Source organism: Artibeus jamaicensis, unplaced genomic scaffold (assembly GCF_021234435.1).
Source record: "Artibeus jamaicensis isolate MK-2021 breed Jamaican fruit bat unplaced genomic scaffold, CSHL_Jam_final contig_518, whole genome shotgun sequence".
NCBI classification, from domain to species: Eukaryota; Metazoa; Chordata; class Mammalia; order Chiroptera; family Phyllostomidae; genus Artibeus; species Artibeus jamaicensis.
In genome coordinates, this window is record NW_026521870.1 from 1,751,175 (window position 1) to 1,771,625 (window position 20,451).

At 36.9% G+C, this 20,451-nt stretch overlaps 2 protein-coding genes across 2 annotated transcripts in view; one reads left to right on the forward strand and one right to left on the reverse strand.

The window, feature by feature from the left end:
* The window catches only part of FBXL13 (F-box and leucine rich repeat protein 13), a 284,235-nt gene that overhangs the window by 133,325 nt on the left and 130,459 nt on the right, over positions 1–20,451 (forward strand). Inside the window, exons 10-11 of the mRNA XM_053668913.1 lie at positions 7,617–7,669; positions 11,892–11,992. Of these exons, the coding sequence (XP_053524888.1) occupies positions 7,617–7,669; positions 11,892–11,992 (154 nt within the window). The remainder of the gene's footprint in view (positions 1–7,616; positions 7,670–11,891; positions 11,993–20,451) is intronic.
* The window catches only part of LRRC17 (leucine rich repeat containing 17), a 41,413-nt gene that overhangs the window by 17,952 nt on the left and 3,010 nt on the right, over positions 1–20,451 (reverse strand). Inside the window, exon 2 of the mRNA XM_037125877.2 lies at positions 4,525–5,432. Within this exon, the coding sequence (XP_036981772.2) occupies positions 4,525–5,296 (772 nt within the window). The 5' untranslated portion in view covers positions 5,297–5,432. The remainder of the gene's footprint in view (positions 1–4,524; positions 5,433–20,451) is intronic.

Sequence of the window (20,451 nt, forward strand, 5' to 3'; positions counted from 1 at the left end):
CAGCTGATTTCTCAACAGAAATTTTCAGGCCAGAAAGGTTTGGCATGAAATATTCAAAGTGATAAAAAGCAAGAACTTACCACAAAGGCTACTTTATCCAGCAAAGCTGTCATTTAAAGTTGAAGTAGCAGTAAAAGAGCTACCCAGACAAGAAAAAGATAGAGAAGTTTATTAACACAAACTCAGTACTGCAACAAATGTCAAAGGGCTTGCTTTAAGAAGAAAAAGAAAAAAAACAGGAAAATAGTTTTAAAATGGCAATAAATAAGTATCTATCAATAATCACTTTTAATGTAAATGGCTTAAAGGCTCCAATTAAAAGACATAGAGTAGCTGAATGGATTAGAAAATAAAACCCATATATAAGCTGTCTCTAAGAGATCACCTCAGAACAAAAGATCACGCAGACTAAAACTGAAGGGATGGAAAAAGAGATTTCATGCAAATGGAAAGAAAAAACAACTGGGGCAGCAATATTTATATGTGATAAAATAGACTTTGAAATCAAGGGTATAGTAACAAAAAAAAGGACACTATATAATGATAAAAGCAACAATTACAACAACTGGATGTAATTCTAGTAAACATTCACACACCCAACTAGGGGCACTAAATATGTAGAGCAAATCTTGATGGACATAAAAGGAGAGATGGACAGAAAACAGTCATAGAAGAGGATTTTGACTTCAATGGATAGATTTTCCAGACAGAAAATCAAAAGGAGACTGTGGCCTTAAATGACACACTAGATCAAATGTATTTAATATATTCAGGTCATTTCACCCCAAAGGAGCAGAATATACATTCTTTTCAAGTGCACATGGAATGTTTTCTAGGACAGACCACATATTAGGACACAATATAAGTCACAATAAATTTGAAAAGATTGAAATTCTATCAGGCATTTTATTTGACCACAATGTTATGAGACTAGAAATCAATCACAAGAAACAAACTGATAAATACCCAAAGACATGGAAGCTAAATAACATGTTATTAAACAATGAATGAGTCAACAATAAGATAAAGAAGAAATTAAAAATACCTTACAACAAATAAAAATGAGAATGCAACAATCCAAAATCTGTGTGACACAAGAAAAGCAGTTCTGAAAGAGAAATTCATAGCACTACAGGCCTGTCTCAAGAAACAAGAAAAAGCTCAAATAAACTATCTAACTTTACACCTAAGGAACTTGAGAAAGAACAATAAACGAAGATCAAAGTATGTAGCAGGATTGAAATAATAAACATTAGAGCAGAAATAAACAAAATTGAGTCTTAAAAAATGATACAAAAGATCAATGAATCCAAGAGCTGGTCCTTTGAAAAGATAAACAAGATTGACAAACCTCTAACTAGACTTATCAAGAAAAGCCAGAGAGGATCCAAATAAATAAAATCAGAAGTGAGAGAGGAGAAATAACCGACACCAAAGAAATACAAAGGATTGTAAGAAAATATTATGAACAACTATGTGCCAGCAAACTGGACAACCTGAACAAAATGGATAAATTCCTAGAAACATACAATCTTCCAAAACTCAATCAGGAAGAATCAGAGAATCTGAATAGACAGATTACACCTAGTGAAATTGAAGCAGTAATAAAAAAACCTTCCCAGAAAAAAAGATCTTGGACCAGATGGCTTCACAGGTGAATTTTACCAAACATTCTCAGAAGAAATAACACCTATCCTCCTCAAACTACTTCAGAAAATTCAAGATAAGGGAACATTTCCAAGATCATTTTTTGAGGCCATCATTATGCTAATTCCAAAACCAGATAAAGACACTACAATGAAAGGAAATTATCGGCCAGGATCCCTAATGAACATACATGCTAAAATCCTCAACAAAATTTAGCAAACCAAATATAGCAATATATCAAAAAGACATACATCATGATCAAGTGGGATTTATTCCAGGAATTCAAGATTGGTACAACATTTGCAAACCCATAATTATCAATCACCACATAAACAAAATGAAGGATAAAAGCCACATAATCATATTAATAGATGCAGAAACAGCTTTTGATCAAATCTACCACCCATTCATGATTTTAAAAAAAACCTCTCAGCAAAGTGGAAATCAAGGAAACAAACCTAAACATAACAAAGGCCATATATGACAAACCCATTGCCAGCATCATACTCAATGGGCAAAAATTACAAGCATTGCCCTTAAGCTGAGGAGCAAGACAGAGATGTCAACTTTCATCTCTCACATTCAACATAGTACTGGTAGTGCTAGCCACAGCAATAAGAGAAGAAGAAGAAATAAAAGGCATCCAAATTGGAAAGGAAGAAGCAAAACTGTCTTTACTGCAGATGACATGATAGTGTACATAAAGAACTCTTGTACATAAAGAACCCCAAAGAGTCCACCAAGAAACTATGAGAACTGATAAATGAATTCAGTGAAGTAGCAGGATACAAAATTGATATCCAGAAATCAGTTGCATTTTTATATGCCAATAATAAACTAACAGAAAGGGAACTTAGGGAAAAATTCCATTCACATTTGCCTCAAAAAAGAATAAAATACCTAGGAATAAATCTAACCAAGGATGTAAAAGACCTGTCCTCAGAGAAATTAAAGAAGATACAAATAAGTAGAAACAGACTGTGTTCATAGGTTGGAAGAACTAACATCCAAGCTACCCAAAGCAATCTATAGATTCAATGTAATTTCTATCAAGATTTCAATGTTATATTTCACAGAACTGGAACAAATATTTCAAATATTTATAATGAATCCCAAAAGGTCCTGCATAGCAATAGCAATCCATGAAAAAAGAAAAAAATTGGAGGACTCATGCCACCAAATATTAAATTAGACTCTAAGGCTATATTAATCAAAACAGCATGGTACTGGTACCAAAATAAACATATCAATGGGATGGAATATCAACCCCAAAATAAACCCACACCTTTATAGACAATTAATATTTGACAGAGGAAGTAAGCACACAAAATGAATGAACTAATGATAGTTTATTTGGTAAATGGTGTTGGGAAAATTGGACAGATTATGTGCAGAAAAACAAAACTAGACCATTTTCTTACACCACACACAAGAAGAATTCAAAATGGATTAAAGACTTAAATGTTAGACTTAAAGCCATTAAAATTCTAGAAAAAAACATAGACAGTAAAATCTCAGACACTGTTCATAGCTATATTTTATCTGATATATCTCCCCAGGCAAGGAAAACAAAAGAAAAATAAAACAAATGGGACTACATCAAACTAAAAAGTTTTTTTCACAGCAAAGGAGAACATCAACAAAATAAAAAGACAATCCATGGGAGGAGAACAATTTCTACAATACATCTGATAGGGGGTTAGTATCCAAAATTTATAAAGAATTTACAAAGCAACACCACAAAACAAAAAATCCAATTAAAAAAATTGTCAAAGGACCTGAACAGACATTTCTCCAAACAAAACACACGCATGGCCAATATACATATGAAAACATTCCCAATGTCACTAATCATGAGAAAAATGCTAATTAAAACCACAATGAGATACCATCTTACACCTGTCAGAATGGCTATCATAATAAATCAACAAATTACAAGTGCTGGTGATGATGTGTAGAAAGGGGAATCCTTTTGCACTGTTTCTGGGAATGCAGACTAGGGCAGCCACTGTGGAAAGCAATATGGAGATTCCTCAAATAACTAAAAATGGATCTGCCTTTTGACCCAGAGATTCCACTGCTGAGAATACACCTGAAGAAACCCAAGACACTAATTCAAAAGAACATAAGCACCCCTCTGTTCATTTCAGTGTGATTTATAATCAGCAAAATACGGAAACAGCCCTAGTATCCCATCAGTAGATTAGTGCATAAAACAACTATAGGGTATTTACACAAGGGAATACTACTCTGCTGTAAAAAAGAAAAATTTAGCATTTGCGTCAGCATGAATGAACCTGGAGAACATTATGCTAAGTGAAATAAGCCAGTCAGAGACACAAATACCATATGACTTCAGTTATATATATATAACTGAAATCTAATGCACGAACTGAACTTAGTAGCAAAATAGTGACAGACACATACGGTAGGTAGAGAGCAGGATAACAGGTATTCAGTGGGGAGGGGAGGGGGTGGAGGGATTGAGCAAAAAAGAGAAAGGACTCATGGACAAGGGCAGCAGTGTGGCGACTGTGGGGGAGAGTGGGGTATGAAGGGGATAAATGGTAATGGAAAAAAATACCAAGCAAAATATATAATAAATGAATGAATAAATAAATACAGTTCTTTAACTTAAAAAAAAGATTAGGACCTTTATTTGCTATTCCCCCTACCCTCCTCTAATTTCCCCTAAATCACCAACCTTCTCGAGTTCGAACTCCAGAAAAGCTTGGAGTAGGGTGCATTGTCATTGGAGACAGATTTGGGGGGAAGTTACACCAGAAACTCCAAAGCATGGTAAGGTGTAGGAAGAGTTATGAGTCAAAGAGCCTTTAAAATCATCTGTGAAAATGGAAAAGTAGGAAACTTACAAACCTTTCCTTTTGCAGTCCAGTGTCTGTATGGGAAACACATAAATGTGGCAAAGAGAAGAGTCCACCTCAGGCTTCCTGCCAGGGGGTCTCCCTGACACTTGGGCTTTTGGGTCCAATTGTTTCTTTTCTTCTTCATTACATAACTCTTCAGATTTTATCTGCCGCAGTTTCTTATTTTTTAGTTCCTGTGGGCTTTTGCACTTGGCATAGTTCCCCAAATTTCGATTCTTTGGAACCTGCAACATTGAAATAAGTGTTTCCATGTCACAAGTACAGTGCCAGGGGTTGTCATAAAGGCGCAGGTAGCTCAGGAGAGGCATATCAATGAACACTTCTTCTGTCAAGACTTTGATCCGGTTATGCTGCAGTAAGAGAGTGGTAAGTTTGTTTAAACCAAAGAAAGCCTCACTCTCAATTTTGGAGATCTCATTCTGTTGCAGATCCAAGCTTTTAAGATTTCTGAACTCGGAAAACATGTTGTTCTTCAATACGTGGATCTTGTTTCTTGCTAACAACATGTGCACCAAATCGTGAGGCCAGCCAGGCAGCACATAAAGTAGTTTTCTTTCTTGACAATCTAAGTATTTCTCATGAAGATATGTGTACACTTCGCAGGGGAGGTCTGGTGTGGAGCGTTTGACCGGGCTGGAGCCTCTCCGGCCTCCACCCACCAGGCCATGATTCGTTTGGTTTTTCACACCCCCAGGGTCGGCCCTGCGGAGCTCAGCAGCTTTACAAAGGAAAAGCAGGGTTAGGATGCTAACCACGCGCATCCTGACATCCAGCTGGCCCCAATTACTTAGTGTGACAGATGGAACAATGAAATTATTCCTTTGAAATCCAAGTTTGGGTAATTTTAACTATTGCACATCAGGAACAATGAGATCCAGCTGAGGTATGGTGGAGCCCCTAAGTTGCAGGAGAAAAAAAAACATTTAATTAAGGACCATTGTGAGCAATGTTATTGACAGATAATAGCTTGTTTTAAAGCAAAGGCATTCCAGATAATAAAGGCATATGAAGAATGGTGGTGTATAAGGCTCACACCCTCCTATGTGCCTTGTTTAGTGGCTAAATGTTTGAGCCCTGAGTTCAAATTCAACTCTCCTAATTGCTTAACTGTGTAAACTTGGGCTGATTATTTAACTGCATCTTCTGCATCTGTAAAATGGGACTAAGGATACCTCTAGTATTGTTGAGAGGATGAACCAGGCACTTCACAAGTGCATGGTCCAGGAGAAGTATTCATCAAAGTTAGGGCTTAGCATTAGGAAAACTGAAATCTGTAGCTCATCATCACATGGGATTCAAGAAATCAATAGGTTTCTCCTCACAGCCTTGAGATGTGCAAATAGGAGGACTCCAATGACTATCGTCCCGAGCTTGTTTTTCTCTTCCATTTATATTGTCTTCCAGTCATCAATCATATTTAATGTGGACTCCAGAAGTGCTCAGCGTAAACTGCAACTGTCCTTGTTATCTCCTGCACAGCTTCGCTCAAAGGGCACTTTCCCAGCGAAGACGTCTCTGACTGCTGCATTCGAAGTCACACCCCTTTCCCTTCACTCGCTGCCCTCCACACTTTTTCTTGTTTCATTTTTCTCCAGAGTACTTCTCATGACCTGTCAAAGTATCTATTTAACTTCTTTTGTTTACACTCAGTCCCCCTCCACACCCAAACTAGGATGTACACTCCATAAGGGCAGAGACTTTTGTCTATCTTATTCACTGCTGTAGTTCTGGTCCCTGTAGAATTTTTAGCACAAAGCACATTCCTGATAAAAACTTGCTGAATGCATGAACGATTCTCAAGTAACCATCCTATGAAAATATTAATCTCATAAGCTTAGTTATTATATCTTTGGGGCAATCTATTTTTTCCTTAGCAAGTATCTTTGATGACTTCCAAGATCTGTACATCTTAAAGAATTGTTTCCATTGTTCAATCCTGAAAGTGGTTTTGGTTTGCATTTATTACTTAGGACATAGTCCATTCTTGGCAGAGGAAGAAATGTTCAAAATGGATTTATAATTAATAACATTTCTGTTATTATTACCGTGGGGCTGTGTGGTTATGAATGGCAGATGTGTTTTCTATTCTTCATAGCAGTGTGAATGCCAGGATCACTCCCTAGCCTCGAGTTTTCCTCCGTGATGTGGTCTCCTCCACCTAGAATGCCTCCCCGCTTCTTTGCCTCAAGCATGCCTCTATCCACATTTTGTGTTCCTGCTCCTAACTGCTTCTCTTTTGTCTCAGATTTGGAGTTTTACTTCCTGCCAGCCTACACCCAGGGTGCTAATTGTGTATCACTTTGCCGTCTGGTTCTTTGCATATGTGTCTTCTGAGCAATCCATACGGTCACCCCGGCCCCAGAGCTAATCAGGCACTTGGTCTTTCTAAACTTCCACTTCCCTAACTGTAATTCATTGTAAATTGTATGTACACCTAACCTAAAATAATCATATTTTGTTAATTATTATTTTTGCTGAATTATTTACGATATGTGCACTGAAGTATTTGGAGGGAGTATGGTGATGTCTGCAGCTCACTTTCAAATGCATGAAAAAGAAGATGAATTGAGGAAAAGAGAGATGGATATACAAGCGGATAATGTGATAAAGCAAATACAATAGGATATAAATTGTAGAATCTAGGTGGTAGGTATATTCATTGTATAATTCTTCAATTCTCTCAAATTTTTGTATGTTTGAAAATCTTCATCATAAAATAGTCAAAGGAAACAGAAGAGAAACAAAAAATGAGCAAGAAGTCATGAAGTCATGCCCCAAAAAGCAGGTTGGTGTTAAGTGCTTTGAAGCTTAAAACTCTAAATATACACTGTTTTTCCCAAAGTAATACTTTTTCTACTCCCTTCTGTAATCCTCAAACAATAATAAACATGTGTATATATTGAATTTTAAAGCCAAAAGAAATAGTTTTTCTGGGAAAAGAAACCAATACTTAGAATAAGTTACTTGCCAAGGTTTTTGTTTGTTTTCTAATGAATACATTGCATTGACTGTAGGATGGAAAAACTTTAAGTTAAACATTTGTAATATGTTGTTCAGTGATGTGTCGCTTGTTTGATTTAGGCCTCTGTAAAAATTTGCAAGAGCTGAATGTCTCTGACTGTCCAACCCTCACGGTGAGTATAAGAAGCTTATGTTACTGCTGTGTACATAGATTTGGACTTGCTACATTGGAGGGCTAATACACAGGGGCTTTGCCAAAATACATGCCTGTGTGCTCATTTAAGGTTAAAAATGGAAAAAAACAAACTATGTTAAACATTGGCAAGAAATCTTATCCCATTTATGTAATGCTATTATTAATCCTGTAGATGTATGTCCAAGGTTGGAGTCTTCGGAAAGTGGAAACTATTCAACAATTACACACACATGAACTGTATTTATATGTAAGGCCGTGCGTGTATGAGACAGAAAAATTGAGACCCAGCAGAAACAATAGGCTCATTGTCATTGTCTTCAAAGGGGCAGTGCCAAAGAAGATGAAAACGAACGTGTAACCCCGGCCAACTCCTCCTGGTCCCTGTCTCCAGGCTTCCTCCTATCTGTCCTCCTATCTGTCTCCCACCCTGTGAGCACATTAATACTCTTTGTAAAAGGCAGATCTGACCATTTCACCCCCATTTTCCATCATTTATACACACTCATCATCTACACTGTTGGGTGAAGCTCTTGGAGATCCTCCGTGGTCTGCCTCTGCCTCTGCCTCTCTCTCCACCCTCACACATTAAGCTTCAGTGACCAGAAACTGCTATGCTTTCTTTGCTGATTCGCTCAGCTGCTTCTTGCTGTTTTACTTTTGCTCAGGCTGTGCTCTTCATTTGAAATACCCTTTCCCTTAGTCCTCAGGGGCTGCTTTCCTGTTTGGCAGGCTTTAAGGCTTCCTGGAGACCTCACCTCCTGTCTCAAGCTACCGCTGACACCCAGGAGAGGGTTTGCTGCTGCCCCTCTGAGTTCCTGTCATCAGTAGCCTTAACCACAGTGGTTCTAGCCCAAGAGGCCCAAAGGGTAGATGTGTGTCAGAGCACGGAGGACACAGTAAATACTCTACAATACAGAGTAGGGCAGAAGTAGATTTATGGTTGTGAGCACATGAAATACAGCTTATTCTTGTATTATTTATTAATTTTTGTATTATTTTCCATATAAACAACTGTAAACCTACTTTTGCCCCATCCTATATATGTTTAATGAATAAAACTATATGGAGCTATCTAGTAAGTAATGGACACCACTGGCTAGAACTTGAGATTCTGTCTTGGGCTGACATCTATATATGTCATAAATAACATTTCAAATAAATGACATCGACTGAGGGAGACAGAAGGTATGGGAAGAGAAGAGGACTGAGAACTGAACCTGGGGGAATGCTTACTCTTAGGACAAATGAGAGAAGACACAGCAAAGGATCGCAAGAAGGAGCAGTAAGAGAAGTAGGTTGAAAACATACAGGTATCACAAAAGACAAAAGAGTGAAGGGTCTCAGAAGGAAGCTACCAAAGTGAGCAGGTGAGAAAGGGACTAAGCAGGGCCTCCTGGAATTGAGAATTAGAAGGTGACTTATGGCTTTTGCTAAAACGGTTTTGTGAAATACCGGGGCAGAAATCTAATTGTAGTGAATTGCAAAGTGGAGAAGAGGTGAGAAAATGAGGCATTACATATAAACTTACCGTTTCAGAAAAGTGGCTAAGATGGGGGCAGAAGGAAAGTAGAGGCAGGGAAACCTGTTTTAGGTTTATAAAGCTGGTAGAAACACACTTAAAGCAACTGATGGAGCAAGTCCCTGAGCAGAGAGGAGGGACAGGGACGAAGGGCCTGGCAGTGTCAGGCTCTCACTAAGCACCAGCACCAGGATGAAGTTCACACCCCTGGGCACAGGAGGAGAGACTTCATGAACTGGACCTTCCTCACTGCCTCCCAGTCTCATCACTTTCATTCTTTCTTTCAAATTTCTACTATATTTTGTTCTTTCTCTGGGTATTCTTAGTGTCTTCTATGTTAATGATACATTTATCTTTATGTATGAATGTATACAGGGAATCTATGCTATTTAATATGGGTGTTACAGGGATTTAAAAATGAATCAAGTTTCAGTTCTTGCCTTCAGGGAGATTCAGTTCTGCACTTGAATTAAAGTTCATATTCTTGAAATTTGGCTTTCTCATAGGACAGTCAAAACAGTGCCATCTGCATTGAATTTGTAAACATCAAAATCTGTCCCAACTTTGGAGTCTAGTAATATACAGGGAGGATCATTTTATCCAGTTATATCTTACTATTGTTTTTTTTTCCCCTTTGAGACATAGACTTGGAGACAAGCTTACATTTAAGGAGTTGGGTAACATTCATTCAAAAAGCTTTGATTTCTAAGGAGCTTTCCTTATGACTATATTATCTTCAGAAATATGTGAGTGCGTTATGGACAAATTTATAAGCCATTCTGCAATGTAGACACTCAAACAGTTGCTGCATTTATATGCTCTAACATTTGGAGGTTAAACCTTGACTTATTTTAAATATTGACTATAGGATGCATTTGAATTTTTTCCAAACAAGAAAATGCAGCAAATGTTTGCCTCCTCGTATCAACGAGAAAATCATATTCCTCTGATACATAAAGCATACTCCATCTTCCTTTTCCTGGTCCTCAAATTTTCACCTTCTCTGTGGCTACCACTGTAACAGTACATAAACCAGCTTTCTATCCTTTTCTTGCCCCACCTCAGTTGCACTTTTGCTGGAGTCTTCCAAAGGGCCCATCATCACTTCAACATTTGACTGGTATCATATTTTTGAAGGTAGATTTTGTCTGTATTAAACTCCAATGCCACACATTATCATTGTTCTCTCCACTCCTTCTGGGAAAATTATACTGTAATTTCCACATAACTCCCAATCCTACATTTTGGTGGCAAGGTATCTAGAAAAGTTGCTGGCAGCTTGAAAGTAGTGAGAGGAGTCCAGTGTGTATGAAAAGCCCTGCACTTGTGCTCACGTGACGTTGGCACATAGAACATTTGCTACAGCAGAGCTAGTTTTACAACATAAAACACAACCTTGGATCCTTTCTCAGGTGTGGTTCACTGCCTCTGTAAATCAGCCAGTTCCTATCCCATGTGATAGAAGCTAGACCTGCAGGATTTTGTTATTTTAATATCTGTGACTTCAGGAAATAACTGGGATGGGAATAGAATGTTGAACATTGATGATACTGCTGAGAACAAACCTTTGCCATCTTTAGTGGTATGTGGGGTGACCATAGAGGCCATGCAGAATTCTTCCCCAAACCACATCTCCTAGCCAAGTGATAATCCACCTCTTCCTGCAATGGCCTATTCTTTCTAAAACCTTTGCACCATAAATAATTAAAACAAGCTGACCGCTTCAGTGTTCTTGGGAAGACTCATCAACCATCATTAAATAAATAAAAACCTGCTGCTACTCCTTCTGCAGAGTTTTGTAAGTAGTTACCCATATGAGAAGCAGGTCTACTGCAATCAGAGCTTGCAATCCATCTGGTCTTGTAAATGTCAACTTAGGGCTCATGCTTGAAGTCACTGTTTGTTTTCTCTCCCTCTCAGGTCACAGTCACACCATTCTCTTGTGTCTCAGTTTCAGCTCTCTGCGGGAGGGTTGCTCAAATCTTTGAGATTCTCTCCCACAGTACTCCCAACACTGAACTTCATGTCCAGCGTGTATATAGCCTGTATTTGATTTCAGGCCACCCAAACTTGCCATAAATTTGGTGGAAAACTGTTTAGCTGTTTCAATATATCCAGTAACAGAACCATAGAAACTAATTAAACACACATTCACATGCACATCTATATATACACATATATAAATATATATAAATATACATATAAATACATACATATAGATAAAAGTATCTGTTTATATACATCTATATATAAATATAGATGTGAAAACATGTACTTACTTTTAATGAAGTCAAGTTGAGAGCATTTACTATTCTTAATAATTTCAGTAAATTTAAAAATTAACCCATTTTTAATCCCTTTCTTGCATCTGATGAGTCAGGAGTATTTGAGACTTTAACATGTGAGGTCAAATTACCTGTCACGAAGTTGAACTTGTAAGGATTCACATTTTAATGTGTTGTATCATTGCAATGAAATGGGATTTATTTCCAAAAAAGGGGAAATGGGGGTAGTAATGGAGCTTCAAGCAAAACTATCACCTTCTATTTAATTTGATTTACCACTAATACCAAAGAATATGAAGAGACTAAGTCATGCATATACTTTTTTGGAGCAGGGACAGAGGTGATAAGAAAGCCTGTGAGGCTTTAGTAAGATTCTTTCCTCTGTTTTCATGCAGGATGAATCAATGAGATACATTTCTGAGGGTTGTTCTGGAGTCCTGTATCTTAATCTATCCAACACGACTATCACCAACCGGACGATGCGACTCCTACCAAGGTAATGCCTGCTTTATTTGTATTCTACTAAAAATGATTATGCTCCTATAGGCACTGTCTGACCTGGCATTCCCCAAAGGCAGCGCTCCTTTCACCAGCACCCGATTCCTGCGCCATTGCCGTTTTGATGACAGAACTGCTGCTTTTGAGTCCCCAGGCCGGTGCCTATCCTCTCCTTGTTTGGTGGGGCCAGGTCCTCTGCCTTAACCTGCATTTCTGTGTCACTTTTTTAGCAATAAGCCTGGTAGTTTGAGTTTGTCTCTACTGTTTCTTCTTGGTCTCCCTTCCTAGGCATTAATGCCGGGCCCCTTAATTAGAGTCTGGTGTCTGGGACCTCTCTGTCTACAGTGGAATACCTTGTGCTTTGAGCTCTGTGTTCCAGATTCCCTGTTGCCATGCTCTGGTTACCTGTTGGGACCCCCACCACCTCCAGGAAACCCACTGCTGGTTGTTTTCTGATATATGGATTGTTGACAACCCTAGACACAAATGTTACCTCTAAGCCAGCACTTTGGAGGAGAAGGAAAAGAAGAACGCAAGACGTCATCTTTAGATTTGACAGAATATTCAAATTTATCACAAATTTATGTCATCCAATTTTCACCGAAAAAAAGATTAATTAGGAAGAGTATATAATCATATTGTGAGAGATTCAAAGAACACTTTCAAACTATTGTGAAAGAATAAGCTACATTTGAGAATACAGTTTTTTGAGATTCTTTGAAAAATAACAGCAAGATATTTGAAAAAGCTTAGATAAAAAATTCTAGAAGATAATTCTCCTTATCTTCTTTCTGTCTCTAACCATTTTCTGGAAATGTGAAAGTCTAACAATAGTGGTAAACCTTTCATTGGAAGCTTGGATCAGCCAAAATGGGAGGATACTACACAGTGGAATATGCCAAATGATCCAAATTTATAATTTGTTGATTGTTTAAACTTGAGGAAATAATGGGGAAAACAATTAATGAAGCAGATTAAATTTCAAAGTATGTCATGTCTGTATCTGCAACATTGTTTAGAGCACAAAAAATTGAGAAATTTTATTATTTAAGTTTTTAAAATTTTATTTAGTTATTTTTCAAGTACAGGTTTTTTTTGTCTATTTCTCCCATCCCAGCCTCCCCCGCCCCTTGCTCCCCACCTCCCTCCCATTTCCACCCCCCTTAGTTCTCATCTGTGTCCTTCCTATTTGTTCCTCCAAATTTTGCACCCTCACGGCAGCCTACGCTGCTGCCAGCTGTTCCCCAACAGATAGACACGTGCTCAGGAACATGCCCTCAGCTCGAAGGTTATTAGTTTAACAACACACCAATTCCTCAACCTACTGCATGGTTATTAAACTCTGACTTGAGCCCTGGCTAGTGTGGCTTGGTGGGTTGGTCACCAGCCTGCAAATTGGAAGGTCACTAGTTCGATTCTCAGTCAGGGCAAACGGCTGGGTCCCCAGTGGCCCAGAAAGGGCCCGGGGCCAGGTCCCCAGTTGGGGGCATGTGGGAGACAACCAATCAATGTTTCCCTCATACATTGATGTTTTTCTCCCTTCCCTTCCCTCCCCTCCCCTTCCCTTCCCTTCCCTTCCCTTCCCTTCCCTTCCCTTCCCTTCCCTTCCCTTCCCTTCCCTTCCCTTCCCTTCCCTTCCCTTCCCTTCCCTTCCCTTCCCTTCCCTTCCCTTCCCTTCTTTATAGAAATGAATAAATAAAATCTTAAAAACAGACAAAAATGCCAAGAGGACAAAGTCAATCTAAGATCTGTGTCTTTAAAAAACAAGAAACAAAAAACTCTAATTGGAAGGATATGACCACTCCTAAGGTTTTTTTGGTAGAGAAATTTTATTTTCTGCTGTCTTGAAAGACCATAAGAAATTGTTTTTTAATATTTGAAAACTACTATCTGATTTAGTAAAGAAGTCCCATCATTAGTGATGAATGAAGTCTAGATATACATCTTCCTTGATTCATGTTTGTCTTACTCATTAATGTAAATGAAAAGATTCATACTGAACTATACCTATTTCTCAATTTTTCAAACTTTATTTTTATTTTTTGGATGAAAATTAGAAACACAACAGAGTGGCAGATTTTATTTTTCCCTTGAGCTAATAGGAGAAGACAAAACATGGTTTATGTTAATGAGTTTGGTATTGTGGGAGAATTGATTGATTACATGGAATTTGCAATAGAAAATACTGTGTATTTTATTATTTGTAAGTAGCATGCTACACATCTTTTATAGCTGCAATATAGTAAATGTAAAATAGTAAAATGTACAAATTTATAATAAATGTATTTATACTTATATACATAATTTTTGAAGTTCCAGTTGTTAGAAAATTATCTATATGCCAATAATTGAAGATAAAATAAAATAGGAATGAATTTATATGTTTACAACAATTAGTCTTCCTATCAGGAAAGTAGTACCGAATTTATCGGACCATATGATGCACCTAGGTTTTAGAGGAGAAAAATAGGAAAAAATTTCTGAAGCAAAAAATGTGGTAAAATATTTAATAACATAAATAACATAATATTTCACCAATGTAAATGTAAATATACTTTCAGACTATAAGATGCTCCCCCACTCCCCCCCAAACTTGGGGAGGAAAGTGCGTCTTATAGTCTGAAAATATGGCATATTTCTAATTTTTTTCAAATTTTCTTAAATGTCTGAATAAAATTTTGTTTTACTTACATGGATAATTTTATGAAAGTTATTCCTAGGTATCTCTTTAGTTGCCATAGTGAATGGTGTCCTTTCTGATTGTATTTTCTTTCTTTTTTTTTTAAAGATTTTATTTATTTATTTATTATTTAGAGAGGAAGGGAAGGAGAGAAATATCAATGTACGGTTACCTCTCGTGAGTCCCCTGCTGGGAACTTGGCCTGCAACCTAGGCATGTGCCCTGACTGGGAATCGAACCACGATCATGTGGTTCGCAGGCCCGCGCTCAATCCACTGAGCTACACTAGCCAGGGCTTTGATTGTATTTTCTTGTTTTATTTTCTGAATAGTATTTTTGGACTTGGGTAGAGGTGCAGATATCTCTTAAAACTTTTCATTTGTATGACTGAATTGATTTCTCTCCTTTTATAATAAAAAATTGGGCTATGGAATTACCTCTAAATAAGATTTAGGAAAAGCTTATATGATTCGATAAGAATTATTTTCATTTTCTAAACAAACTTGTATATTAGATCTTCTCTGTAACCAAATAATTATCTAGAAGAGAAATTTTGGTTTCAAATGGCTGAAGTTTCTTTTATTAAGCCACTGTTTTTAATTTCTAGCTTTGTACTCTGTGGTCAAGAAATATAGATTGAATTATTTCTACTTTCTAGAATTTATTGAGATTTCTTTGTGGAGTAGTTTATATAATCAATTTCATCCATGAATGTTCAACATACGAAATTATCAGAGAACATGTTAAAGCATGTTCTTAAAAACATACAGATAGCTGCTAGTTAGAATACACAAAAAAGTATGTACCTGCTTTTGAAATACCTTTAGATTATGAAAGTAAACAACAATTCATATGCAAAATGTAGAAATAATGAGCACAGTAACATAAAAATTAAAAAATCCAAAACACAAAGCACAAAGCAAGATGATAAAAACAAGACCATACGCTCAATTTTGACAAGAAATAGTAATCATCCATGAATGTTCAACATACGAAAGTTTCTTTCAGAGAACATTCTTCTCTGTGTGTATATGTTTGTATAACCTAAGTCCTTGATATGTATAGTACAATAGTGGTATACTAGTCTCTGAGTATAATCAAGCTTTCCTTAATTTATTTTGATGTTATTGTTTTATACATAAAGATAAAACAAGTAGTACATTACATTATCGGTTGTGGCATATATTCACACACAGTTACATTCTTTATCCTGGTCAGTGTTTCTTTGCCTTAAATAGTTTATCTGCTAGTAGTAATACAGTCACTTTTGTTTTCTTTTGCTTGTGGTTTGTGGGATAACTTTATGTATACTGGTATTTTTTTAATAGCTGTGGTTTTTTTAAAGATTTTATTTATTTATCTTTAGAGGGGAAGGGAAGGAGAGAGGGAGAGAAATATCAATGTATGGTTGCCACTTGTGCATCCCCTGCTGGAAACTAGCCTGCAATCCAGGTATGTGTTCTAACTGGGCATCGAACCATAGTTATACTGGTATTTTTAACCTTTGTGGCACTGGATTTGGGGGTCTTTATATGCAGCACATAGCTAATTTCTATTTCTAAAACCTTCAGCCTCTGTGCTTCTGTAAGAGGGTTATTTAAAAGATTACTATTTCTTGTCAAAATTGAGCATATGGTCTTGTTTTTTATCATCTTGCTTTGTGTTTTGAATTTTTTAATTTTTATGTTACTGTGCTCAGTATTTCTACATTTTGCATATAAATTGTTGTTTACTTTTGTAATCTAAAGGTATTTCAAAAGCAGGTACATACTTTGTTGTGTATTCTAACTAGCAGCTATCTGTATGTTTTTAAGAACATGCTTTAACATGTTCTCTGATAATTCTTTCTAATTATCAAAGTTATGATGAAACAATGACCTTGACTCTTTCTTGTTAGACAAGAGATCTGATTTGCTTTACCTCTCCCTTGTGCTCCATGCCCTTCCACTTCCACTCCCTTGTGTGTAAACACATATTAATCAAAATTTGTTAATCATTTAATTTCCTCTTAATACTAATTTTTGGTGTTTGCACTCAGAAATGTAATCACATTTGTAATGATTATATGGTCCTGACTGTAGTTTTGTTATTCATTGATGGTCCATTTGTTCCACAATTTCCTTATTCTTTAATTTTGATTTTGATTCATCCTATAATAACTGGAAACATAGTGTTAAAAATTATTTATCTGGAAAAATGTGTAAGTGATTTGCAGCTGTTGTTTTCTGAAAATGACTTTCCATTGCCTGGGAGGGTGAACAACAACTTCTCTTGGTGTGCAGTTCTTGAATCATATCTCTTTTGATTCAAGATATGATTGCATCAAATCACATCTTGAATCAAATCATGATTTTGATTCAATCATATCTCTTGAATCATATCTTCCTTTGTTGGTGACCTATTACTTTTCTGCCAAGACACTTCCAAGAAATTTCTTTCCTCTGAGAAACTAAAGAACGTGTTCCAAGTTTAATTGTGTTCTTTGAATTAATTTTCCTAAAACATAGCAAAACTTTTGAACATTAACACTTAGGTCTTTTCTCAGCCAAGGAAGGTATATTTTTTCCTGCTTGTATTCCTTTTGTTCCTGTTTTATCTTAAGAATCTCCTTTTATATTTAGATCAAATTTTTATTTCTGTCCTTCAAAGCTGTAATCTTCTCTGCAGTTCCTATCTCTGCATACATTTCCTCAGCATACTGCGTTCTCTGTATCAATAAGTCTCAAAGTGTGTTCCAAGAGTAGCAGTGTTTCAGTATAAGTTTAATAACTGGCTAGGGTACAGGGAAAGGGGATGTTCTGATCTGTAGAATTTACTGACTTCTGTGGTGTAAGTAAATACTTCCACTATGGTCAATAGTAAGCTACCAACGTGAATTGGAGTTGGGAAGAGATGCTCAGTTAGCTCTCATGAGCTGGACTTTTTTGAGGTTCTCTAATCCTATAAAATATCACTCACTACTTTTCTTTAGACATTCCATATTAAGCTATAAAATTGTATAAATATATATATGCATTTATGAGCGGGGGGCAACAGATAGAAAAATAGGACCAAAATGAGAATTTTGTCATATAAAAAATATACATTAACTTTCTTATCATGAGAAATATGCATCATGAGAAACATTTCTCATGTGTGTAATACACGTATGGGAAACATTTTTCATATGTAATATAAGAAAATGTATCAATGAAAAATACATTTCATAATGATTATCTATTTTTGCTTTGTTTTCCATTGTTTCAAACATGCTTGGGTATGCAAAAGTGTTCTTTAAACTATAAATAACCAGAGAAATGTTTGTTGCTGCTGTCATTCTCTCTCCAGTGCCTTTAGTATTTCTTTCCAAAAAAATCACTTGCCAGAAGAAAGATGTAATTTGTTTGCCCTTCTTGGCAGCATTGGTTTGCCAGTTTTTTATTTGAATATTTTTCCTCACGTTTGGGGGACTTGCTCAGTTTTTCTAAGTCCAAAATGAGGGCTGTCCATAGCACATGCCCATTCCAGGAGACTTTTTTGTTTCTAAATATTTCCTGAACAAAATCCTTCCCATATATTCCCATTGCCACCACCCAGGTGGCACTCAGCACCTCATCTGGCTCAGTATCCTGCTTCAGCGTCTGGTCTCTTTTCCCTTCAGTCTGTTCTGCCTTATGCTGCAAGAAGTATCCTCCAGGACCAACCGTCTTACCATGTCTTTGACATGTTTGAAGTCTAGACTCTTCCCTTACTTCTCAACATTATCTGATCAAACTTTTCTGCCCAGGTTGCCCAAGGGAAGTGCTTAGCTCTGGTCATCTGATTGCTACTTGCTTCTCTTTCACTACAGCTAGAGTGCCTTTCTCCTTGTCTGTGCCAGTGCACAGCCCTCACACCTCATGTCACACCATCCCCCAGAAGTCTATGGTGGTTTCCCTCTCCTTTCCCTAAATTATTTTCTTTTTCTTTTTTTATCTTTAAAGGGGAAGGGAAGGAGAGAGGGAGAGAAATATCAATGTATGGTTGCCTCTCGTGCATACCATGCCAGGAACTGGCCTGCAACCCAGGCATGTGCCCTGACTGGGAATCCAACCATGATCCTTCAGTTCACAGGCCCATGCTCAATCCACTGAGCTACACCAGCCAGGACTGTCTCTGCATCTTAAAGTCCACTCTAACCCTACATTTAATTTGTGGGGGGAAGGATGTGTTTGAACCATCAAAAATTATACAAGTTCATGTGATGTTTTAAATAAAAAAGTATTTAAATAAAATTTTATTTTATAAAATACTGCTATAGACAAAGGGCTGAGCTACGCCAGCTGGGACTCCTTTCCCTAAATTCTAATAGCAGCATTCATTCATTTATTTATCATGTATTGAGCTATGGTGTTCGAGGCATTCTAGGTGAACAGTGCTGATTAAAGCTATTATGATCTTTGCTTCTCCAACGGAGCATTGCTATATGCTATAGTGGCATGGTACCTCATTATTTTTCTTATAGATGAATTGATCTTTCATTTAGCTTGGAAATTTCTTACTGGAAGGCATTCTCATGTTATGTAGTCTCACACATGCCCGTCAGAGTGGGGCAGAGGGAAGATGCTGTTGCCTGGACCGGACATCCTCAAGGTCTGCCCTGTAAACAGGAGGTCAAATCATTGCATTTGGATTTTCTGTAGGAATTCTCTTGCGCAAAATTGCCTCTGTGAGGCTAAAGAACCTAACACTCAACTCTAAAGAATTCACATGTAAATCCTCCTTTTTATTGACTGGGCCCTGTTTTGGTGACTTTTCAGAAAAATTTTTGGTAAAATACATAGTAATTCTACATTCCTTACAGTAGTAACTGCTTCAAGCACCTGAGATCTAACACAAAAGGCCTCAATTCTTTAATGAAAACAGTCCGAAGGATGGAGAAAAATTGTCTCTGTAGTTACTATAAGAATAGTGATTCCTTAAAGATTATTGTAACAGTAGAAAAATAAATAACAAAAAGAAACCTGCCCCTTACATAAGGAAGTTTTAGTTATTAAATAATTAGGAAAAGATGAACACTGACCACAAACACTGCCTCAAAGCAGAATTATAATTATAAAGTTGTTTCTGGGTTGGGAAAATTAGAAACCAGATTTTGCTCAAGTAAGGGACACATTTCTTTGCCAAAATTCAAAATAAAAAGCAGAATTACATAAAATTTGCCAAATTTGCCATTTCACTGTCAACTGAAACTTCCCTTCCTCAGCAGTTTAAAGTCTGCAGCCCTGCAAATCCCTAGAAAGGCCTACAGGGATGGTCCAGATTCCTGTATTTGGATTTCAAACCGATGTTTTCCATGAGGTTCCACGTTGAAGAGAGCCACCTAGAGAATTTCAATCTGAGATCATTTTCTCTAAGGAACACTTCTTTTGCCAAAGCCTAAGTTGTTAACCTGGGCCAGTGTATCCCCCAAGGGGACCAGGGATAAAATTCAGAGGTTCCATGAATTTTGATGAAGAAAAAAATCTACATTTTCACTAAGCTCTAATTGAAATGTAGGTAAAAATTCAGAGTAATTAATAGCAGTCCCTGGGACTCTTTCAACCACATAAATGACAAATATTTTCTTATCATAAATATTTTCTTCTTATACTTATTCAAAATATTTCAAAATGTCTTTGGCACTCATTACTACTTCAAAATCATGGTAGTGGTTAGAAATGTATTAGATCATACATTATTTCATTCATTTGGTTTGAAGAATATTTTGATAATGACTTTCAATATGATTGGCTGCTTTTGTAATCTTAAGTATTTTA